We start from the raw sequence: 26,340 nt of genomic DNA, 5'->3' as shown, positions 1-26,340 counted from the left end.
TTGTGAGAGTACACTTACTTCCTTTTCCTGCCAAACACATCATTATCATTCCCATATCATTTCCAGCCTTAAAAAAACATGACATTCAATTTTGCTCAAGCCATTAGCCTTCACCTATTTGTCTACTAAATCTCTACAAATTCCAAATCTGCTCAACTTGGAATAGTACCCGCACATTTGGAGAAGTGAGCCAAATACCTCTCTAAATTTTCTTGATGCTGTCCAAAAGAGGGCTGCTTGGCTAATTGATGACATCTATCTCATAAACTCTCAAACTTCTATCTAACTGATGGTTGACTTCTGCATTATGTCTTTCCTACAAATACCTTCATGGGTACCATTTCAGCAGAACTAACATCCATCATGAACTTGCTACTCCCATTCATCTTTCATTTCATCTCCATGAAGTATTCAGTGGAACTAGCATCCCTCCATTTTTACTAATCCTATGGTAATATAAGCAACAACTACCAATATCATTTACAATTCAACTGCCAGCCAGTGAACTTTACTTCTATTCATCTTTCATTCTCTCTTTGTCTGTTCTCAGAAATGGCCTTCCCCATGAGGTACTCCCCAAAGACTAGAGCATCCGGCTCTTCAAAAATGAATATCAACCCCCTGCCCATAATCATCAGTGGCTCTAATGGCACTTAAGTACTCACAACCTTCCAAGTATCCTTGGGTTTTGTAACCATAATCGTATACGCATACATTTCATTAATTTGCCATAAGTTCTAAAACATGTAGAAGCAGTACAAGAAAAAAGAAAGAAAGAAAAAAATCTATATGATGTTTTGGTTCACTTATAAAGTTAATATTTTAATTTAGAGGAATAAAATTTTTAGTTTTGAACTATTGCGGTGTTGTTTAAAGTTTAGTTAAAATACTGACTTGCAGAAAACAGGAAATTTTTTAATGCTGATTAAAAAAAATCAGCAGTATCACTAGAGTATAGCATTCAAATTCTCAAAAGTATATTTATTACAACTGTTCTTATTATTGCATATAATTGTGGTGGCATAAAATGGCACTATCCTACATGGCAAATTATTTTCTGTTTATGATGGAAATATTTGTATAATACTTGTCAGGAGCTGCTTTTCTTTGATTTGCAAATAAAAGTATTACTATAAGCTATAGACAATATTGGCTACCGTGATGTCTATAGCTTGTAGTTATACTTCAAAACATCCCCCCCCCCGTCTACCAACAGCTCTTTCAAACACAGAGCAGAATACTCTGGTTTTGTATGTCTGTACAGGCAGTTCAAAATCAGTCTCTAGTAGGGTCTGTAGCTGTTTTCTTCTCAGACATCCTAACATCTGGTCGGATCCAATTCAGAATGTACCAACTATACTGATGAGCTGCATGCAACAGACCTTGCATGAATATAAGGGGTAATATGGTTTTGTGAAGGGCAGGTCTTGCCTTAATAATTTGCTTACTTTTTAATAGTGAGAATAGATTTGGAAAAAGAAAATGGCTGGTCTACTCAGCGATAATGCTGGACTTTGCAAAGACATTTGACAGGATTTCACATGTATGCCTGTTGCATAAATTGGAGCAAATGAGAATGTATGAATCTGATTATTTGGATTAGAGCTGGGGTCTTCAACGCATGGCCTACAGAGCTCTTTGCCATGGCCCGTCGGCTATTTTGAAAAAATAACTACTTAACATTAAAACGCGATTAAATAAAAAATAATTTCAATGAAGCCCATGGGCCACTAAACTATACTGCGGTATTTAGAATTGTAAGATGCTTTCCAGATTCACAAGGAACACTGTGCATTTGATACTTTACATAAAATCCTATAAAAAAGTAAATATTAAATAGACATGCTTCTTCAGCCATCTACCAACACCAAGCGGTACTTAAGTACTAGTACTAATGTTGCAGGTAGATGGCTGATTTGTTAAATAGTTCATTTGAGTGCGCTGTATAGTGCCTTTCAGATACATCTCGAAGGGTCTCGATACTTCGTTATTATCATATAAATACAAGAGGATCTCATCCACAGTCAGTCAGTCAGTCGTGAACAGTGTGATATTCGTGTATAAGTGCACGCAGGTTCATCTTGTCAGTCATAGCCTATTGTGGTTTTATATTGCCAGACTTTTTTCATTAGTGTGAGACATATTCAGTGGATAATAACCGTTACATGGCCATTTTGGATCATTTTTTGAGTTCACCTTCCATCACTATGGCATCTATGAGTAAAAAGTGTAGATCAAGTGATTTCTTGTCCGATTTTTAATGAAAAGTGGACCAATTTGTACTTTTTTGTGCCGATCAGCACTATGAGACAAAGCATGCATCCAATTTCGATCAACTTCAAGGGTGGCTTTGTGTGGACAAAGTGAACTGTTTCCAAATTGATTTATAATGCCAGCAGGATACATTTAAAAGGCAGAGGAAAGAGAGTAAAGTGTGCATCAAAGTAAGTTATGTAATAGCTGAAAAAATTGCTAAAAAATCAAAAGCCTTCTTGCATGGTGAGTTTGTGAAAGAGTGTCTCATCGCTGCAGGGGATATTCTGTGCCTAAATAATAAGGAAGTGTTTAAAAAACCCGAGTTTGTCTAGGGTAACTGTAGCACGACATGTCGAAGAACTTGCCAATGACATTGAAGAAACTTTAAAAAAACAGTCGTCTGAATTTACGTCATATTCACTTGCTTTAGATGAGAGCACAGATGTTAAGGATACAGAACAACTGGCTGTCTTTGTCTGTGGCATTGATCAACAATTCAATGCGACAGAAGAACTGCTAGTGCTCTTATCTATGAAGGGAATGATGAAAAGATGTTCTTGAAGCCGCCAAGAAAATGCTCCAGCGTTTTGACCTCAGCTTAACCAACCTCAAGGGTGTGGTAACTGATGGTGCTCCTGCTACGGTGGGAAAGAATGAAGGGTTTGTTGTGCTGTTATGGAAAGAACCAGAACTTGAAGGAAAAGATTTCATCCATTACCACTGTTTAATCCACCAGGAGAATTTGTGCATGAAAACTATTGGATTTGAGAATGTCATGAAAGTTATTGTGACTGTCATCAACATTATTAGGGCAAGAGGATTGAATCATCATCAATTCCAAGGGTTTTTGATCCAAGAGTATGAAGAGGATCATGGTGATGTGGTTTATTATAGTGATGTGCATTTGTTGGCAGAGGGAAGGTTCTTAAAAGAGTCTTTGACTTAAGGAGCAAAATACAACAGTTCATGCAAACCAAGGGGAATCCAGTTGCGGAATTTAATGATCCGAAGTTGATGACAGGCTTTGCCTTTGTGACCGACATCTCGCTGCATATGAATGACCTAAATACGCGGCTACAATCCAAAGATCAACTGGTGCACACTCTATTTGATCACATCAAAGCTTTTGTGACCAAGCTCAAACTTTGAGAGGCACAACTCGCAGAAAAAGACCTCATTTTCAGTTTCATGCTGAGTCCAACTGTTCGTCTCTTGATGAATGCGCTGCAAAATTAGCCATGTTGCGAAGTTAGTTCGAAGAGAGATTTAGTGATTTTTGTAACTAACAGTCTTCTTTAGATTTATTTTCAATGCCATTCAGTGTCAATGCTGCTGAAATGTCAGGCTCAGTACAAATGGAGCAGCTTGAACTCCAAACCAACTCTTCTTTGAGAGAAAAATTATTCAATGTGCCCTTGCTTACATTTCACAAAGACTACATTTCTGAGGACGCATTCCCTAATCTTCTCCGGCGTGCTTTGAAGAAGTGTGCTTTGTTAGGAAGCACATACTTATGTGAGCAGTTCTTCTCCAGAATGAAGCATATCAAGTCCAAGACAAGAACTCAGATTACGGACCAACATCTCGAAAATACTCTGTGCATAACGACTTCCAACATCGACAAGCTGGTCAAGGAAAAACATTGCCAAGTTTCCCATTGACATTGTAAAAAAATGAATGTTTTCTTCATTAAATTTATCTTTTTTCAAGTATCGATTGTATTTACTTATCATGAACCCAACTTTTACCTACGCTGTTAAAGCTGAGTTTGCTTATTTTTATAGGATTTTATGTAAAGTATCAAATGCACAGTGTTCCTTGTGAATCTGGAAAGCATCTTGCAATTCTAAATACTGCAGTATAGCTTAGTGGCCTGCGGGCTTCATTGAAATTTTTAATGCAGCCTGCATGCACTGTCTGAAAGGTTGAAGACCCTTGGATTAGAGGGTGGCTGATAGATAGATATCAAAGAGTGTTTATGGAGGATTTGAGTCCAAGAGAAGGCAGGTGACCAGTGGTGGTGTACCATAGTGCTCAGTGCTTGGTCCTCTATTGTTTAATTTGTACATTAGTGATATAGGAAATGATTTAATTGGAAATGTTCAGTTTTTGCTAATGAATCAAATCCAGGAAGTGTGATAGTCAATGAAAGGGATGTAGAGATCCTGCAAGATGACTTAAATAGATTAGTAGTATGAGCAAAGGGAGACTACTAGTTTAACTTGACCACATGTAAGGTGATGCATTTTAGGAAGAGATCACAAGCTGTGTACTATATTGGTGGAACTGAACTGCAGAAAACTGAGGAGACCAGGGATAGTGACTGTGTTGCAAAGGTAGCCAAAACAGATAGACTACAATAAGTAGGTCTGGTCCCCTGGATTCTATAGGGATGAAGAAGTAGTGCAGATAATCCAAATGTAAGTAACAAACATTATGAAAGGTCTGTGGGTTACAAAAACTGGCTGATAGGGGGAAAAAAAAAACCCAGGAGACATGATTAGAAACCTATTAGTTATTAAAGGGTTTTATAGGATGGACACTGAAGACCTTTTTCAGTACATGGCAGGAAAGGAGAGAACAAGGAATCATACCCTTGGAAACTGTGTAAGAGTATGGTTAGCAGATGTGTTACAACTAGATTCTTTGCTTCTTTGGTGGTGAGTTGGTGGAATGGGTTGCTAGAGGTGGTCATGAGTGCCGTGTCAGTCAGTGACTTTATGGAGCGGTATGATAGGTATTGTATAAATAATAGCTGGTGTGAATAATGGATTTCCTTGTATAAATCATCTGATTCCAAGGAGATATCCATATAATAATAATAATTCAAATAATTCAAATTCATAATAACAAAACAAGTATTCAACACTAAATATGAGGCTGATCTTCTTGAATGGCAGGCAATATCAAGTAGAGTGATGTGGGCAAATATCAGAATGGGGAACTGGACAGTAAGACTTATTTGTGCCTGTGGTATTTGCAACAGTATTTGCCTAATGGCAAATACTGTTGGATTTCTGCTCAGGTCATCAACATGGACTGGTTATTACTAACACAATGTTCCAACATAAAAATGTGCATAAATTCACATGGAGAGAAGAGGCAAGGATTAAAAAAAGTCTCATTGACTTTTTTTAATCCTTGTTGATAGTTGATGTTTTCAAATCTTCTGAACACTCTAGTGCAGGACACTAGAGTGTTCAGAGGATTTGAAATTGGAAGTGATCACTATTTAGTCTTGAGCAGGATAAAATTGAATTACATATTGAAAAGAACATGTAAGAAAGTTTTAAAGTGAATAAAACTTGAACAGCTCTCAGATGTGAACCGTAGACTAAAATACACAAACATTATTAAAAAAAAATGAAAGAGTTTGAGAACAAGAACCATATCTTGAAGATTTAGTAGAACACCCTGAAGAAAACATCAATTTTTTTCAGCCAGAGAGGAATGTGTGTGATGTTGTCTGCAAGGATAGAAAAAATCAGAACTCCGTGGTGGACACAGGAAGTTAAAGAGGGCTTTGAAGGAAAAGAAAAAAGCATATTGAAAGTTCCTGGTGAATAAGTCAGCTTGTGCTCTTAGAGAATACAGAGACAAATGTAAGAAAGCTAAGCATTGTGTAAAACTAGCTAAACAAAAGTCATGGGAAGATTTTGGCAAGAACATAGAAAATAAATATCAGGAAGGTGGCAAGATATTCTGGAGGCTGTTGAAAAAGCTCAGAAATGGAGGAAAGAGTGCTGTAAGAGGAATTAGAGATGAAAAAGGTGACATGAAAACTAGAGAAAAAGATATCTTGATGTATGGAGTAATTACTTCGAAAAATTGCTAAATGAAACAAGCAGTGATGACAGCACAGTGGTAAAAAATACTCGGCATGTGTGCAGTCAGAAATACATATCCATACTTGAAGTAGAAAAATCCATTAAAAGCCTGAAATATGGAAAGGCATTAGGAATAGATGATATTCGACCAGAAATGCTTAAGTATGGAGGTATAGAAGTCTTGCAATGGCTGCACTGCATAGATCAGAAAGCCTGGACAGAGGGACAAATTCCAGATGATTGGAGCTCTTGTAGTGCCATATACAAAAAGGGAAATAAAACTGAATGTGAGAATTACAGAGGTGTGTCCCTGATGAGTGTTCCTGGTAAGATTTATGCAAGTATACTTGAGAAATGATTGAGAAGGATTGCAGAAGGGAAGCTTGATGAAGAACAAGCTGGATTCAGGCCAGATAGAGGCTGTCAGGATCAGATTTTCACATTATAACAGATAGTTGAGAAATCATGGAAATATAACAATGATCTGTATTTAAGTTTTGTAGACCTGCAAAAGGCATATGACAAGGTGCCAAGAGAAAAGTTATTCAAAATGCTACAGTTATATGGTGTCAGTGGGGCATTATATCAAGCAATACTTAGTCTTTATTTGAGTTGTAAGTTAGCAGTTAGAATTGAAGGAAGTACAGGAAGAGATGGTTTGATATTAATTCTGGTGAAAGACAAGGATGTACATTATGCCCTTTGTTATTCATTATCTATATGGATCACATTATGAAGAAAAGCAGTATTAAACTTGATATCAAAAAATCCAGTACAAGTCTGCAAGATTCTCTGACTGAGTTGAATAACTGTTGTAATAAATTTGATATGAAAATCAGCAATAACAAGCCAAAGACAATGAAATGTGGCAGAAATATTGAAAATATGAAGTGTTGTGAATGGTGAACCTATAGAACAAGTAAAACATTTCAGCTATTTAGGCACAATTTTTAGTGAAGATGGTAAATTGAATATGGAAATAGACAACAGAATCAACAAAGCTGGTATGGCAGGAAGTCAACTGAATAAATTTATATGGACTAAAAGAGAAATTAGTTAAAACACTAAATTAGCTGTATACAAGACAGTGTTCAAACCAGTTTTAACTTATGGAAAAGCTGGGTTAGAAATAAAACACTTGACCAAAGACTAGAGAACAAGAGATATGAGAGTCCTGAGAAAGATTATGGGCCTGAACAGATGGCATTAATAGCAATATCATATTAAAAACGAGGATGTTCCTCTGGATCTTTTTCCTGCCTAGGTGGATTGATATAGTATAAAGTGCCTTAGAAGACAGAAATATAAGATCTGACGATGTTGGATCTTGACAGATAACAGATTGATTTGTAGGAAAATTGTTGATAGGCAGTTAGTAATGATGTAAGTTCTATATGTAATACTATTGTAATATCCCGTACATCCCTTGAGGGTACATGTCAAGAATGTGAATAATAATAATAATTTTACATTATTCGTCACTTAATATTTTTCTTGTACTGTATGTACTTTTATTAATACTATTATTATTACGTGACACCTCCAGGGAGTCCATAGACTCATCGAGGGGAGGGGACCTACTCTACAACACTCCGTCTCCCACATCTCAATCTACCAACTACAATGAACCACAAAAATCATCATCATCATCTACACCAGGGTTTCTCAAACTGTGTTCCGTGGAACACTAGTGTTCTGCTGAAGGTGAATAGGTGTTCTGCGAGAAGGTCTATAATTTGTCATTTTAGTTTTCTAAGCATTTTTCACGAAATAAATATGTTATAATGGAAATATATTGAGGAGAATAATATTCGTGAATTTGTCGTAAAGCTCAAACCCAGAATGCCTAATACCTAATAACATCCGTGTATTGTTAATTTTCACTCATCGAAACCTTTCAACATTTGGGAAAGGGAATACCGCTGTTTATGACGGGTCATAAAAATTGCCTGCAAGCGGATTATAACAATGGGTGGCATATCCTCTCTTCTCAAAACTGAAGGAAATGACATCTGTGTAGCAACTGTCAGTGAGCAAGAGTCATATTTTTAAATATGGAAATATTCATGAATTATCATTAATTTTCACACATCAAAATCTTTCAACAATCGGGGAAGAGAATACCGCTGTTTATGACCGGTCATAAAAATTGTCTGCAAGCCGATTACAACAATGGGCGGCGTATCCTCTGTTCTCAAAACTGAATGAAATAACATCTATGTAGCAAATGTCAGTGACCAAGAGTCATATTTTTAAACATGGAAATATTCATGAATTATTGTTAATTTTCACACATTGAAATCTTTCAACAATCGGGGAAGAGAATACCACTGTTTATGACTGGTCATAAAAATTGCCTGCAAGCCGATTACAACAATGGGTGGCATATCCTCTGTTCTCAAAACTGAACGAAATAACATCTGTGTTGCAAAAGTCAGTGACGAATCAAGTATAAAGAAAATTTTTCCACTGAAATTGAAGATCAAGGTAGTCTGTATTCGGTTCTCAAATCCATTAATACTGAATACTTTCTTCGTAAGTTCGTATTGCAGTGTGTGTAAGTGCTTGTTTTGAAACCGGAGTGCTGTGATTTTTTTAAAAGTAATAGGAATACAGATTTAAATTCTAATATGAATAAGAGACAAGGGACTTGGCTTAATTTTGGTATTAAGAAATCTCTTATTGAAGGTGTTTGTGACGGAACAGATAGTGAGTCATCCACTTGAAGCCTACAAAGATCTCCAGGATGTACAAAAGGAGGGGAAAACTACCAGCACACAGGAGAAAAGGTCTGGCATTCACTTGCAAGTACTTATAATAATATTATAAATTTTTAGTGATCAGAATAGGATATGTCAATGAAAATCAGCACAAATTAATTTAATGATGATTTAATTGATGTTTAATTAATTATTAAGTAATAATTAATTATCAACAATTAATTAATAATAAAATCAGTTAAATTACCAATTAATTATTAATTAATACATTATAAAATAACCAAGGTGTTCTGTGAAAATTTCAGGATTTGTGAAGTGTTCCGTCGTAGAAAAAGTTCGAGAAACCCTGATCTACACCACCACCATCTACTGCCCACCAATAGTATTTTCACAATCACAAACATCTCTGCCCATGGTAGGATTCGAACCAGCAGCCTTTTGATGCAAGAGTGGATAAGCTAACAACTCGGCCAAGCAGGCCGGCATCTTGACTTATATTCTATACGATGGTTTTTTAACTGTTGTCAGTGCATTACAGTTCACGTTGCTGATATGTGGAAAAAACAATCAATAACAGCTCTTTAAATTCACTCCTCATACTTACAAATTGCTCATCCATTCTTTTCTTTTATATATCTATCTATTCTATTAAATAGATATTATCTATTTAATATCTATTCTTTCCTTTTCATGTTACATTTGTCATACTTGTTACACTAGTAATTTTTAGATTGCCACAGTCATACTAGTGGTCTTTCTAAATGAGTGCAATGTGAAAGTTGTTTTAAAAATAAGAATGCAAAGCCTGATACGTGAAGCAAAAAACAGCCAATACAAAACGGCATTTAAAATTTATTAATAAAAGTTTATTATATTTTTTCATAATTGTTCAGTTAATCATTATATTTTTGGCAGTGTGGATTAGTTTTCTATCATATATATCCTCCTTGTAGAATATTTCATCCGAATTAAAAAAAAAAAAAAACGATTTGCTACAAAAATAAAGAGCCAAAAGGCTTCAGTTTGGTGATGCAATAATTATAAAAATCAAGTGGATATTAAATCCAGCATTATTTCAAATCTGAATAGGTGAATATATGGGTGCTTGGACATAGCGATCGTTCCTCCTATAAGGTCTGGCTTAAGCAACTTGTAAATGCTGGTGAGTGTATTCCCGTAAGCTCTCTGGTCCGAAACTTTTATAGTTTCTGTATTCGGCTTTGAAATAATGCTATAATGTGGACTGCAGAGTTTGGTGGATAGAAGAAGGAGAGGTGTTATGATTGAGACTTTTAAACTGTTGAGAGGTGGTTACAGGGTTGACACTGGGGAGTTCTTTCGCTTGGTTGAACAGCGGGAAGGAGTGATGACAAGAGGCCATCCCTGGAAGTTACGAAAGGAAACTGTGAAAGAGGATAAGGAGTGGTTTCCTTGTGTGGAGGGTGGTTGAGCCGTGGAATGCATTGCCTGATGGAGTAGTCGGAGCGAGAACGGTCAGTGAGTTTAAAGAGTGGTATGATAGACTTTGTGTTTCTCAGGGGGGGGGACCTCCCCTCGATGAGTCTTGATAAACTTTATGTCTTAGGAAGGACCTCCCTTGATGAGTCTTTTGACTCCTTGGACGCCTGAATAATAATAATAATAATATATTTAATATCCACTTGATTTTTATAATTTTTGCATTGCCGAACTGAAGCGTTTTAGCTCTTTATTTTAGTAAATACTTTTATGCACCGACTGAGAGTTCGCTTACGAAAAATAAACCTCTCCGATGTTTCAAGTTCCTTAGTATCGAAAGAGAGTTTTTGCTCTCTTGAGGTTTCTGCCTGGTCTCTGATGAAAACCAACTACTTTGAAACAGCTGTCAGACCGGTGAAACCCTATCAAAATGGACTAATAGGAGGCGAATATATGGATGCTTGGATATAGCATTCGTGTCTCCTTTTGGCATGCCAGCAATGGCAATATGCTTTCTAATCCTGAAAAGCAGTGGCCATCACTTTCACTTGCTACAACAGGTGATCTTATTTATTTATTTATTTATTTTTTTTTAAATATTTATTTTGTGTGTGCTTGTAATATGGAGATTTGGTATTATACTTCCAGATGTCTCTTTTGTGTCTGGCATGTAAAGGTGAATGCAAGTTTCGTCTCTCATTATCGCATAAAAGAGACTAATGTTAGTTTCTTTGTTTGCAATATTACTGATGGAAACAGTGCTGTTCTTTAAGGCATTTTCATACTGAACAAGTAGAGTTGTGAAATACTAATTCATTTTGAATCCTGTGATAAAGTGATATGAGAGAGAGAAAGAGAGATAGATTTGAGAAGAGTACATCAAAGATGAAAAATCATAAATGTTTGTTGCCACATACTCGCATATGAACTTTGTTTATAAACATTAATGTTATATGCATAACGTTTCTAGAGTTGCAATCTACTGCTTCCTAGTTCTTTCAGGTGACTCTTTCTTTCATTAAATGAACAAACCATATTCTTTATGCAAGAAAAAAAACTATAAAATCACCATGGTGATTAGACATGTTTTTTCATTATGAAAATAACTACATGCATTTTCAAGTTGAACACATTTTTAAATATTCTTCATTTTCAAAGATGTATTTAACAACATGACTGAGATGAAAACTAATAAATAAGAACAGAACAGTGCTGTTGATGTCCAGCTACATCTATTAACTACAACCAGATTCTCTCTTCTTTACTTTTTTAACAGCCTTCATGATGCATTCAAACTTCTTTATATTATTATTATTAAGAGAGACCTCTAGGGAGTCAGGGACTCATCGAAGGAGGCCACTTACTATTACATGCACCAGCTATCATACTTATTCTTGAATTCATTTACAGTACTTGCATTCACAACATCCAATGGCAGTCCATCCCAATCATGGTAATGATATTTTATTATCCATCTTCTAGCTTGAAAGAAATTGAGACTAAGTTTCATTATTTCAATTGGATTAATTGATCTTATTATTATTTTCTGAATTATGGCTAATTCAGTTTAACATTTCTAGATGTATGTCATGTGTAACAAGTTCCTGGGCCTGCAGCTGGTGTATTCATGATAACCTTTGCACTCACAATGTTTCTGCCTGCTCACACAGTATCATCACTGGAGAAAATGTAAGAGCACCTTTACTTTGGCATTACAGGTATTACTTCTTTCTGCATTGATTAAAAAAGAAAAATATTTTGTATAAGTTGCAAACAATTGCCCAAGGCTTTAGAACCCTTTATTATTGGTTAAATGGCTAATGAGAGCACCATTTTACATTTTGTGAAACTAGAAAATCTTTTAAATTTGCTGAACCTGTAGTTTCTTACATTAGAGACATTCTTTGGTAATGCATTATTTTCTTGTGGAGGTCAGTTATAGTTATCAAGATTAGCAGAAATTTATAAAATCAAGTGTGATTTCTGCAATGAGTATAGTGCATTATAAACAAGACTAATAATGTTTTTACCATTACTTTTTTTTTTATTATTATAAATATAGTGCAGGTTTCTCAATATCATTCTACTGTAATGCTTTATTAAAATATGGAAATTTTGGAAATATATATTTATTATGTTTACAATATGTTTTTCAACGACATAATATAATAATAACAACATGTTGTCCATTTAGACTATGCATATTTGGTCTTTATATACTGTAATAAACACAAAAACTTATTCTGATTATAAGACCATCAGTTTAATACACATGTACAAGAACACCGACTAGTTTCCTTAGCATACTATCTAGCTTTGTCAAGACTAAAAAAGGTGAAAAAAAAAAATAATAAATGCAAAAAACGAAAGAATACAGTAACAGTTAACAACGGTTAGGTGACCAAATTTGACAGCTTGCATGACAATGTATGCATGTAGCGAGATGCTTCAGTCATTATTGTGAATACGCGTTACATGGTTTTTAGCGTACTGTAGTTCTGCTATACTTAATGAATTAATCGGATTTTTCCATGTATCTTTCAATTGTTATATAAGTACCCTGTGCCATCGTTTTATATTTTATTTACGTGACTTATACTTTTTTTATGCTTAATTATCCTTTCTTATTCATTCATAACCTTACTCAATTATAAAATCCTACCAGCTGCTCTTGTTATGTCGTTACTTTCTCTATATGTTCTGTTTTATATATATATATCTATTCTATCTTTCTATCACTATTTTACTTCTTCAGATATCGGGCCTAATATGCTAACATCTAGGATTGTTTCCTCTTCGGATACTGGTGAATTTATATTTTGCTACGCCAGCCAATATCCTATAGCAGAAAAGATCCTTACTCAGGGGGACAATACTAGATTCTGAGGCATTCTTATACAATGATCTTCTTTAACACTGCCGTATAGATTCAGATTATTGCAGTCATGACCTAAATCTATAATTATATACACTTCCTAATTCCTTCCTGCCAAAATAGGTTCTATTTTTATAAGTGGTAGTTTAGAATCGTATTCAGGCATGACTCGGGTTTAGGTAAATATGACATGTTTATTGGAATATCTAAACAGAATACACAAAAATTCATACACTCAGTTTGACTCAATACTAAATATAAAACTCGAGTTAAGAGGTTAACATATTCTAAATTAAATCAAAGCTTATGAAACATCGTAAAACATGTAATTGAAAATTGGGATAGATTGCATATGATATGAAGTTAAGTTAAATTTCCTTTCTGCAATGCTATTCATAAGATGATAAAACAAACATTCTAATGTTACTCAGTTACTAAAATTCCACAATTCAAATCTCGTTTTGTTAATCTTATCACATATAACACAAAGGATCTCTCCCAAACAATTCTTCTTACTCTCAAAGGAGGTTAACTTTCTAATTAGAGACTGTCTACAAAGTTCTTTAGAAAATGTTCTTAATTTACATACACATATAATCTTCTCTAGAATATTATACAAAAAATAGAGTAATTTTACTTTACCGAACTTTTTCCCGCGTCTTTCAGCACCACGTGTACATCTGATTACTTCTTGTCTATTGGCTGCCCTTTCGGCAATGTAGGCGTTATGCTATCTTCATGATTTCTGCCGAAAACAGACTCGAATCTCTGTGTTTCAGGATACATTTTGATGGGACTTTTCAGCGACGGCTTGATTCTGCTAGGACTGGAAATTTTACCTTCAGCTCTGCGTAGAATCCTACTCCATTCTCAAGAAAGCTCGCTGTCCAACATCTTATCTTACCACAGATGCTTCATCCCCCCCCCTCCCTTTACTCGAACTACCAGCTAACTTCTGAACCACCAAACAGGAAAACGATATGACAAGAAGGGTTTCCGATATGGCGCTCGTCCCCTTATATTCTTCGTTAGAGCGCCCCCTTTTTCAGAATGCCTTTTGCACACGAGCCATCTCTTTTCACCCGTTGGGTTCATCCCTTGCTTTCCCGATGCTGTCGTACTCTTCAATTCACGGAATACCCGTCAACGTATGTTCCGTGTAAGCTACCAACGGCGGTGTTACGTTGGACACGTGTACTTGTATACTTTCTAAGAATTATTACTTAGTAACTATCTGGTGATTCATAGTTAATCTATACAGCTTAAGTGAGGCTTAAAATTAATATAAACAAAATTCTTCCTTTAAGACATCCTCTAATTTAATTCTAGTAGTGATCAAAAGATTAAAGTACATGGAACATAAGATAAAAATTGCAAATTTATACATAAAGTGAAGAAGTTTCACTTTTGATTTCAGCTGATGTGCAGGTATTTCTCTTTGTTAGTAAGTTTAGTATGTTAGAATCTGAATGAATGATTTCTTTGCAAGATTCCTTCATTCAGGATCTAACACAATAGTTCTCCTTGATTTCTGTTCAGGTTATTTCCTGTTTGTAGGACCACTACTGCTTCTTTGAAAATTCGGCATCTGTAATCATCCTCTCTATATATATGGCATTGAGCTGTTTTCCCAATCTATCGCATGGTTAGAAGTTGAGAAGTGACAAAAAACCTGAGGTATCTGATCTGTTGTGATTTACATCTCCAATGTGTCCTTTCTGTCTAATTTTCAGGTAATTGAAGTTTGGCCTATGCAGGAAAGTCCACAACTGCATGGTATTCTATAAACCCCTGCATATTTGAAAAAAGGAACGCTGTCTTTAGGGGATCTTAAAAACTGTCTAATGGTTGCAGTCGGTCTAAACATAACTCTGATGTTGTAAGGCTTCAAAATTCTAGCTATTTTAGTGGAGACTGAACCAACATAGGGAATGACTATGGATGAAACGTACTGAATTGCTATCCTATGTTGTTGGAGGTTATTTTTATAAAGCAATTTGTTGATTATGTTTAGAGGATAACCATTTTGAGATAGCGATTTCGATATTTGAGAAAGTTCTGTATGTACATCTTATTCGTCTGTGACTATGTTTTGGGCTCTATTTTGTAACATATGGATGATGCTGTATTTTTGTGTATGATGATGATTGGAAGTGAAATGCAGATACCGTCCAGTATCTGTTGGTTTTCTATATATAGTAATAAATTTAGTTTAATCCTTTATCCAAGTGTGTGCAAACAAAGTTTTTGTCTGAAAGTATCTTTAGGAATGGGGTAAAGTGGTACAACACCAGGCAACTCCTTGCAAAGGTGTTGCCCAGTGTTGTACCACTTTATCCCAGTCCTGAAGATACTTTCAGGGGCAAACTTTGTTTGCACACACTTGGATAAAGGATTAAACTAAATTTATTATAGTCTGACCAAGTGAAAAATTAACTTTCAATTTCTATATATAGTAAATTTAATATTATCATTCTCTTGTCTTTTGACCAGTATATCTAAAAAAGGAAGTTGTTGATTGTTTTTCCAATTCTAAAGTGAATTTGATTTTGTTGTGAAGCGAGTTGATTTTATTTAAGAACACATGTAAGCTTTCCACTTTTTCTTTCCAAATGATAAAAACATCATCTACATATCTCCACCAGACTGATGATTTTGGAACAATGTTGGCTAGAATTTCATTTTCGAATTTCTCCATGAACAAGTCCGCACATGGTGATGACAGGGGACTGCCCATGGCTAGACCTTCCAGTTGTTGATAAACGATGTTGTTGACTTTAAAGAAATTGCAATTCAAACAGTGTTGGAAAAGTTGTGTGATAACCCTAGGAAAGAGATCTTTTATAATGTCTATGACCTCCTCAACTGGAACGTTCGTAAATAAGGAGACCACATCGAGACTGGCCATTATGTCTGTTTTTGATAGCTTAATGTTCTTGAGTTTCTTAACAAAGTGTTGAGAGTTCCTTAAATAAGATTCTGATTGAATGATTTTTTCTTTTAGTAAGTTTGCAGGGTGCTTGGCTAATAGATATGTGGGGGAGAATCTGCCATCAACTATAGGACGAAGTTGAACTTCTTCTTTATGCATTTTGGGTGCACCATAAAGGTGAGGTGTTATTGGATGTGCAGATTTTAGTTTTCTTTTTAACTCTTCAGGCCAACTATTCATATTATGAATCAGAAGGTTTGTCTCGTTATGGTTAGTCATGGTTGAATCTTTGTTAAGTATTTTGTACATGGAACGGTCTGATAGTAAATTATTGATCTTACTAATATAATCTCTGGAGTTCAAAATGACTGTGGAGTTCCCTTTGTCCGCTTTAATAATTATATCTTTGTTCCTTTGTAAGTTCCGAATAGCCTTTCTATCATAGGGAGTGGTATTTAGTTTGGGTGGTTTTGTTGTGGCAAGGATGATTGTGCTTTGAAATCTATGGTATCTACATTTTACTTCCAATCATCATCATCATACACAAAAATACAGCATCAAATACAATTCTAATAACTGTCTACCAGATGATAAATTGATTTTTAACATGTTAGATTACTGCCTTTCTAAACAAGAATCCGAAATTCTAAAGGAAGGTTTCAACTTTTCAATTGCTCCTAGCAACATATCAAAAATGGACTTCATTTGTGGTATTTGAAAAGGTCTTTATCCTCTCCCAGAGGCTATAACTAATGTTATTAGATTCCAAAGCACAATCATCCTTGTCACAGCAAAACAACCAAAACTATATACCACTCCCTATGATAGAACGGCTATTCGGAACTTACAAAGGAACAAAGTATAATAATTACTAAAGTGGACAAAGGAAACTCCACATTTTGAACTCCAGAGATTATATTAGTAAGATCAATAATTTACTATCGGACAGTTCCACGTACAAAATACTTAACAAAGATCCAACTATGACTAACCATAACGAGACAAACCTTCTGATTCATAATATGAATAGCTGGCCTGAAGAGTTAAAAAGAAAACTAAAATCTTCACATCTAATAACACCTCGCCTTTATGCAAAGTGCATAAAGAAGAAGTTCCGCTTCCTGCTATAGTTGATGGCAGATTCTGCCTCACATATCTACTAGCCAAACACCTTGTCAACCTACTAAAAGGAAAAATCAGACAATCAGAGTCTTATTTAAGGAACTCTCAACACTTTGTTGAGAAACTCGAGAACGTTAAGCTATCAAAAACAGACATTATGGCCAGTCTGGATGTGGTCTCCTTATTTACGAACGTTCCAGTTGAGGTGGTCATAGACATTATAAAAGATCTCTTTCCTAGGGATATCACACAACTTTTCCAACACTGCTTGAATTGCAATTTCTTTAAAGTCAACAACATTGTTTATCAACAATTGGAAGGTCTAGCCATGGGCAGTCCCCTATCACCACCATGTGTGGACTTGTTCATGGAGAAATTAGAAAATGACATTCTAGCCAACATTGTTCCAAAATCATCAGTCTGGTGGAGATACGTAGATGATGTTTTTATCATTTGGCAAGAAAAAGTAGAAAGCTTGCATGTGTTCTTAAATAAAATCAACTCGTTTCACAACAAAATCAAATTCACTTTAGAATTGGAAAACAATCAACAACTTCCTTTTTTAGATTATACTGGTCAAAAGACAAGAGAATGATAATATTAAACTTACTATATATAGAAAACCAACAGATACTGGACGGTATCTGCATTTTACTTCCAATCATCATCATACACAAAAATACAGCATCATTCATATGTTACGAAATGGAGGCCAAAACATAGTCACAGAAGAACAAAATGTATGTACAGAACTTTCTCAAATATCGAAATTGCTATCTCAAAATGGTTATCCTCTAAACATAATCAACAAATTGCTTTATAAAAATAACCTCCAACAACAAAGGATAGCAACTCAGTACGTTTCATCCATAGTCATCCCCTATGTTGGTTCAGTCTCCACTAAAATAGCTAAAATTTTGAAGCCTTACAACATCAGAGTTATGTTTTGACTGACTGCAACCATTAGACAGTTTTTAAGATCCCCTAAAGACAGCGTTCCTTTTTTTCAAATATGCAGGGGTTTATAGAATACCATACACTTGTGGACTTTCCTACATAGGCCAAACTTCAAGAAGCCTGGAAATTAGACAGAAAGAACACGTTGGAGATGTAAATCACAACAGATCAGATACCTCAGGTTTTTCGCATCACTTCTCAACTTCTAACCACGCAATAGATTGGGAAAACAGCTCAGTGCTATATATATATATATATATATATATATAGAGAGAGAGAGAGAGAGAGAGAGAGAGAGAGAGGATGATTACAGATGCCGAATTTTCAAAGAAGCAGCAGTGGTCCTACGAACAGGAAATAACCTGAACAGAAATCAAGGAGCAGTATTGAAAGATACATGGAAAAATCTGATTAATTCATTAAGTATAGCGGAACTACAGTATGCTAAAAACTATGTAATGCGTATTCACAATAATGACGGAAGCATCTCGCTACGTGCATACATTATCACGCGAGCTGTCAAATTTGGTTGCCTAACCGTTGTTAATGGTTACTGTATTCTTTTGTTTTTTTTTGCATTTATTATTTTTTTTTCACCTTTTTTAGTCTTGACAAAGCTAGACAGTATGCTAGTGAAACTAGTCAGTGTTCTTGTACATATGTGTATTAAACCGATGGTCTTATAATCAGAATAAGTTTTTGTTTATTACAATAACAACATGTTATTATTATAACAAGTTGTTGTTGTTATTATTATTATCATCATAACAACTTGTTATTATTATTATTATTATTATTATTATAACGACAGAAAATAATAACGGTTATTATTTTTAATTATGTTATTTGATTTATTGGATTTATTACCATGTTAAGGATTTTTAGGGTATAGTGAATTTATGAGAACCTCCCATGATTAGTCTTTTCACTCCGTGGTGGTTTATTATTATTATCATGTGACACCTCCAAGGAGGCCAAAGACTCATTGAGGGAGGGCACCTACTCTACAACTGTTCATCTTCACCATCAATCCACCAACTACAGCAAACTGCATCACTTACACCAGTGCCATCTACTGCCAACCACCATCACTTTGACAGACAATCACAACATCCATGCCCATGGCAGGATTCAAACTTGCAGCCTTTTGGCTGGAGAGTGGATACGCTACTCGGCCAACCAGGCCGGCCAATTTGTTGATGAAAATAATAAAAAAGCTGAGTTGAGTGTGATAACAATGGATAATGCATTAGTGAGATGGACACAAGAGATTAGCTGTCTAATAGATACAAGACAGTTGCATATTTGAATAAGCCATGTTTCAGAAAAGGAAGATAATTAGGGGTTTATAAATGGGAGCTCCTGCAATTTAGCAAATTTACATGTATTTTATGCTACTTGATAACAGGGCATACACAAATGATATAGTAGGACTCTGCAAAGGCATTTGATAGATTGCTTCATACAGGTTATGAAGGTTATGACAGTAATACAGAAGAAATTGACATATAGGTGTAAGGAAATTATGGTTCCATTGTAAATTATGGATAAAAAGAATTGCATATAAATAGAAATTAAAGCTTCATGAATAATTGCTTTGAACCATTCTTTTATTCTGATGTTTAGCACAAATAGCATCATGCTTTTATAATTCATTCATTCATTCATGAATTTGGTGACATGCTGCCACTTGTTTCTTAAGGGATATGTGAAGGAGTTGACTACATCCTTGCCCTGCTTCTTTAATAAGAGTCTTACAGCAAGGAGGATTTCAGAGGAGTGAAAGGAGGGCAGAATGGCCAAGACAGAGGTATATTTGCAGGTCTGGTTAAGAGAGAGATTGATTGATTATAACTAGATTGAGTTTGATAGAGGTTAACTCTGTTAAGATCATATGGGTTTGTAAAAGGTAGCACTTGCAATTTAGCAAATTTACATGCATTTTATGCTACTTGATAACAGGGCATACACAAGTGATATGGTAGGACTTTGCAAAGGCTTTTGATAGATTGCTTCATAGTGAGTTGGTGTAAAAAAAAGAGCTGTGTTTTATGGAAAGAACTGTTATGCAACTTTAGGACGACTCAATGGGTTATGGCAGTTATGCAGAGGAAACTGACATGTGTAAGGAAATTATGGTTCCATTGTAAAATGTCTTGATTAGGCCACATATGTATTACTGTGCATAGATTTTTTTCACCTGGTTTCCAGATGGATGAGGAGATATTGGGAAGAGTTCAGGAACAGTATACTATGGAGACTTCTGGTCTCTGGAGTGTTGAGTATGAAGAAAGATTGTGGAAATGCAATTTGCAGACTAGTGGATAGGAGGAGATGGGGGGAAGGAGTATGGTTGAGACATATTATATGACAAGGGTATTACATGATGAATATAGAAGTTTTTCAGAGAATGGAGGAGATATGGGAGGACAAGGGGCTATCTTGGTTGGAATGCATTACCTGAGAGTGTGGTAAGTGTGGAGACAGTGAATGCATGTAAGGCATGGTTTGAGTTATGTGTGTGACTGTGGAACTTCCCATGATTAGTCTTTTCACTCCATGGAGGTCTCATGATGAAAATAATAAAAAAAAGCTAAGTTGAGTGTGATAGGAATGGATAATGCATTAGTGAGATGGAAAGACACAATTACATATTTGGAGAAGGCATATTTCAGAAAATGAATCTACTTACTGGAATACAACAGATCTGAACTTAGACACTACTACTATTCAATTACTTTATTATTATTACTATTATTATCCAGGCCTCCATGGAGTCAAAAGATTCATCGTGCGAGGTCGTTTTTAGGAAACACAAAGTTTATCATACCACTCATTGACCGTTCCCGCTCCAACCACTCTCTCAGGCAATGCATTCCAAGGTTCAACCTCCCTCCATGTGAAGAAACCACTCCTTACCCTCTTGCACACAGCCTCCTTTCGTAACTTCCAGGGATGGTCCCTTGTCATTGCTCCTTCCTGCCATTTCACTAAGTGAAAGAACTCTCCAATGTCTACTCTGTAACTGCCTCTCAACAGTTTAAGTCTCGATCATATCACCTCTCCTTCTTTTCTCTCCACCAAACTCTGCAGTTCACATTCCCTCAGTCGATCCTCATAACTCATATTGTACAGTCCTGAAACCATCTTTGTTATCTGCTTCTGTACCCTTTCCACAGTCAATTTATCTCTTTCAAATCCTGGGGACCAAATCTGAGAACAGTAGTCTAAGTGTGGTCTGATCACGGTCTTATACAATGGAATGATAACTCTTTTATTTATGCAGATCAGCGTCCTTCTTAGTATTGCAGCAATCCTCTGAGTTACCCTCACCACCTTTGCAATATGCTCCCTGAATTTCAGTTTTCTATCAATCATCACCGCCAGATCTCTTGTCTCCCCTACCTCCTCCAGTACAGCTCCTCCAATTGAGTATGCATCCTCCCATCAATGGATCCCAAACCTCAAGACTACATTTTGCTGCATTAAACTGATATTCCCATTCATTTGCCCATTTGTTTAGTTTATTCAAATCCTCTTGCAGGGCTGCCACATCTACACTATTACTGATAACCCTTCCCAGCTTCATATCATCCACAAACAACTGAATGTCCCCTTGCAATCCATTGACAATATCATTGATATAAAGGTTGAACAATACAGGTCCCAGTACTAAACTCTGTGGAACCCCACTTGTAACTTTCTGCTTCCTTGATATTGCCCCACCATACACAACTCTCTGATACCTATCAGTTAGCCAATCCTGAATCCGTTTGACTAACCCGACATTTAAATCCATGTGCTGCAACTTAAATATCAGCTTATCATTTGGCACCCTGTCAAACAGCTTTGCAAAATCCAAAGAAAATGGCAGTATATGCCTTCCCCTCATCAACTACTCTTGTCACTTTATTCTAAAAGGCAATCATATTACTAAAGCAAGAGAGCCCCTTAACAAATCCATGATATTACATGTAATTTGAAAGCAAATATTCAATTTCTCAACAGTGATGATGATGATGCAAAGTTGGAAGAGTTATAAGAAGCAACACCATTGTCAGACCCTTTCAGGAAGATGTAAACAGTGTAATAATGTGAATAGATAAGTGCAGGTTGTCATAACCAAATCGCTGATATGTATCCTCAAGAGCTATTACAGAATACTGTGATAATACTACATGATTAAGTTTACATTATTGCAAACTTCCTATCACAGTTTCCTTCCAAATTAGTCTGTTAGTATTCTAGTGTTTTCAGATCTTGTACTTTAGTCCACCTAGATATACCTTTGGGTATTTTTCCAACCATCTGGCATCAAACACACCACACCTGTTTTATTCCTCTCCCATTCTTATCATGTTAGATTTCTTAATACTAAAGAATGTAAGATGATATGGTCTTATGGTCTTCCTTCCTTTTTTTCTTTCTTTTTTTTTTTTTTTGTATCATTGTCATCTGTTCATCCCAGTTTCTCTCATAATTGTCATATATGTGGTTTTTAGTCTTTCATTCACTGTTTTATTTCTAACTGAGCTTTCAGATCATAAGTTAAATGTTTCTATACAGTTAAATTAGTAGTTTTTCAAACTGCTAGTTTAATTGTTTTGGTTATTTTTTGTGTTGTTGCATCTAAATTAATTCAGCTGTTCCCCTACCATACCAGCTGTGCATGTTCTGTTGCCTGTTTCCATATTTATTTTGACAAAATAGTACCTAAAATTCTGAAATAGTTTACTTGCATTGCAGAACACTAGTAGATTCTCCACTAAGAATGCAATTAATATTTTCCTTGTTTCTGCCTGTTTTCACAATGTTTGTCTTTTTAGTGCTGATTTTCATTCCAACATTGTTAAATTTAATGAAGGAGTCCTGAAGATTTGTAGTTAATTTTTATAAGTAGTTTATGCAGATACAAACATCATCTATCTGCATTTTAACTTCTTGAGGCAACATAAAGTTCTGATTTCTCTACCCTTTCATTGCTGCCTCTTTGACTGAAGAGGCAGCAATGAATTTTTTTACTGTCTCCAAAGTTTGGTTCTTGTTTACAAACTCTTTTAATTTTTTCTTGAATAATATTTGTATTTTTGAGTCTACAGTTCACTTTTGAAGATGCTCGACTTTGATTATTTTTTAATATTTTTATTTTCAGTGTGATATTAATTTTTATCCTCCTCAAAACTTTAGCTTTTATATAGTAAAGTGGTTAGTGAGTAAAAAATGCTGAAATGTGTTTCGAATGAGTTTGTTTTAAGTTACAATATCAGAGGGATGTTAGTGATTGAGTTGATTTTTGTTTAAACTTTTTTGATGATTCATGTGATTTTCATGAATATTTTTCATTCACTCTCATAAGTCATTTCTGTAAAAAAAAAAAAAAAGTACCATGACTGCCATATTTGAAATGTTACAAAAATCATAAAAGGATATTCCTAACACTGGTTGTATTATGCTGATTAAGAATATTTTTGTAAGAAAAAATATGGGAGATCCATAAAGAGGATGGTAAACTTGCTGGCTTGGTTGGCAAAGTGGTTTTGCATATCTGCTTTTCAACCACCAGGATTCGAATCCGAATCCTGACATGGGATGTTAGTAGAAGATGAATTTCATCATCCTGTGTGAGACCGCTGCTCTGCTTATCTGAAGCGGCTTGAAAAGTTCCATGTTTGGTCTTTAGAACAGAGTTTCTGGATTATAGGTGTGCACTTTTTCATTTTATGTGTGTGGGTCACATAAAAAAAAAGTATTCATGAAAAACAGAATCTCACATCAAATTTAAGAAGTTGATATTGGAAAGAAAAGGCAGCTTAGCCTTTATGGATGAATTCTTAGGCAGCAGACATAAGTTTTTGGTTGAAAATCATTTGTACAGGAAAAAAAGAGGTCAGGTTCTTATGGAAGAAGAGAATTTAATAGAGAGAGAGAGAGAGAGAGATACAGTTGATACTCACTCTAACAAAATTGTTGAGACCACAGGAATAGTTTGCTGTGGTAAATTATCTTTAGAATAGTATTGTGTCTGTGGGGCCCTTAATTGGGACTTTTTTTTGATATAGTTATAGTGAGAAGTGAATCTGCTCCAGATATAGATAGATCCATTTTCCAATTATTATTTATTATAAGGTGATATATTTTGAGGATGTATTTCATATCTTGATCGTCTATGATTATTTTACTTTATATACTTTTTTTTTAATTTGAAATAAAACTGAAATATTCATAGAAGATCATTAGATCTCCAAATACATTTTGTTTATTGGTATTGAGAATATTATAGTATTATAGTATCAGTATTTTATAGTCAAATGGAAATGAAACTTAAAAAAGTCTCAGGTTAACCAGAGAACTTATTATTATTAACTTGGACCTCTATGGAGGCAAAAATCATCACAGGAGGTATCCACTGTGACACACAAAGCCCATCAAACCATCCTTTAAACTCATTCAGGATATCCACATTTACCAGACAATGCATTCCACCCACCAATCACTTTCCACGCAAAGAACCTACTCCTTGTTGCCCATGCTCACACCCACCTGTAAGGTGAGTGAGTGTGAGCAGGGATTCCTAGGATGTCTCCTTGTTCTACCCCCTTCTTCCATTCTATGAAAAATTTCTTCCATATTAAGCTGGTAACAACCCTTTACCAACTTAAATGTTTCAGTCATATTCCTTCTGTTCTTCCTATTCACAAATCTTTGCAAACTACATTCCCCCACTCTGTTCCCCCCCCATCCCAAAGACCAGTTACTGCCTTTGTCAGTCTTCTCTGGACATTTCCAATATATATCCTCATCACCATGAAAACAAGGGCACCAAATCTGTGCGTTAAAATCCATACAAAACAAACCTGATCAAGACCTTATATAATGAAACCAGAATCTCTTTATTTCTGCACATTAAGGTCCTTCATGTAATTGCCATAATACAATGTGAAGACATCACAATTTATTCAGTGTGACCTCTGACCTTCAGATCCTTGTCTACCACCACTCCAAGATCTCTAGTCGCCTCAACTTTGTCCAAAATTTCCCCACCAAGCGTATACTTCACATTCCATTGTTGCCCGCCAAATTTCAGAACCTTATACTTTGCAACATTGAACTGAGAGTTCCATATTGTTGCCTGCTCATACAATTTATCGAAGTTCTCCTGCAAGGCCACAGCATCTGCTTGATTCCTCATCACTCTACCCAGTTTTGCATCATCTGCAAACAGTTGTATATACCAGTTAAGCCATCCAAATATTATTAATATACCAATTAAATAACTATGGTTCCAAAACATCCCTGTGGCACACCACTTGTAACTTTCCTTTTCTGGGATACTGCACTCCCTATACACAACTTGCTGATATTTGTCTGAGAGCCAGTTGCCTATCCAACTCGCTAATCTAGCATCCAATACCATCTGTTCCAATTTAGTTATCAACTGTGGCAGTCTTATAAAAGCCTTTGCAAAATCTAAGCATATTACTCTATATGCATCTTCCTTGTCCATTACATTTGTCACCTTGTTATAGTACAATAAGCAACTTGGTAAAACTTGACCTCCCTTTAACAAGTCCATGCTAACAAGCACAGAGAATACTGCTTACCACTCTTGTATCCTAGCTCTCACCAACCTCTCCAATACTTTAACTACAACTCCAGATATACAGATAGACCTATAATTTGTGGCTTTAGCCTTATCATCATCTTTGTGAAGTAGAATAATTTCACTTTCCTTCCAATTATTTGGAACTAGTGCTGTTGCAAGACTCTTGTTAAACAGGTAGGTAAAGGCTGATCAAACTCCATAGAACATTAAGACACGTGATATGTTATCAAGTTCTATTGCCTGATTGACATTTAGCTTACTTAACTCCTCATATTCCTCTTGCTTGTTCACCAACAAGTCTTCTCTCATTTCATTCTCTATCTCGAGCTTCTGATTTCATACTGAGGATGAAACACCATGAACTGCTCACTGAATACTTCAACTATGTCCAGTGCAGCAGTTACCAATTTCCCACTTTCATCCATTAACATCACTTGCCATAATCATTCTTCTTTCTACTTGCCACATATCTACAAATATGTGGCAAGTAGAATATTATCCACAAATTTGTGGATATCTACAGACAGTGCCGGCGGAAGCGGTGCATGCGGGCGCCGCTATGGAGGGGGCGCTGGGGCATGGGTTATAAG

At 35.5% G+C, this 26,340-nt stretch overlaps 1 protein-coding gene across 1 annotated transcript in view; it reads left to right on the top strand.

The window, feature by feature from the left end:
- Positions 1 to 26,340, top strand: part of LOC150109208 (plexin-B-like) — a 792,153-nt gene that overhangs the window by 367,418 nt on the left and 398,395 nt on the right. Inside the window, exon 12 of the mRNA XM_090406262.1 lies at positions 11,842 to 11,950. Coding sequence (XP_090262388.1) covers positions 11,842 to 11,950 — 109 coding nt within the window. The remainder of the gene's footprint in view (positions 1 to 11,841; positions 11,951 to 26,340) is intronic.

The sequence above is a fragment of the Typopeltis vanoorti genome, chromosome 2 (genome assembly GCF_054136105.1).
Source record: "Typopeltis vanoorti isolate ZY-2024b chromosome 2, IOZ_Tvanoo_1.0, whole genome shotgun sequence".
NCBI lineage: Eukaryota > Metazoa > Arthropoda > Arachnida > Uropygi > Thelyphonidae > Typopeltis > Typopeltis vanoorti.
The sequence above is the reverse complement of the archived record's forward strand: the minus strand, read 5'-3'. Positions and strand labels throughout refer to the sequence as shown.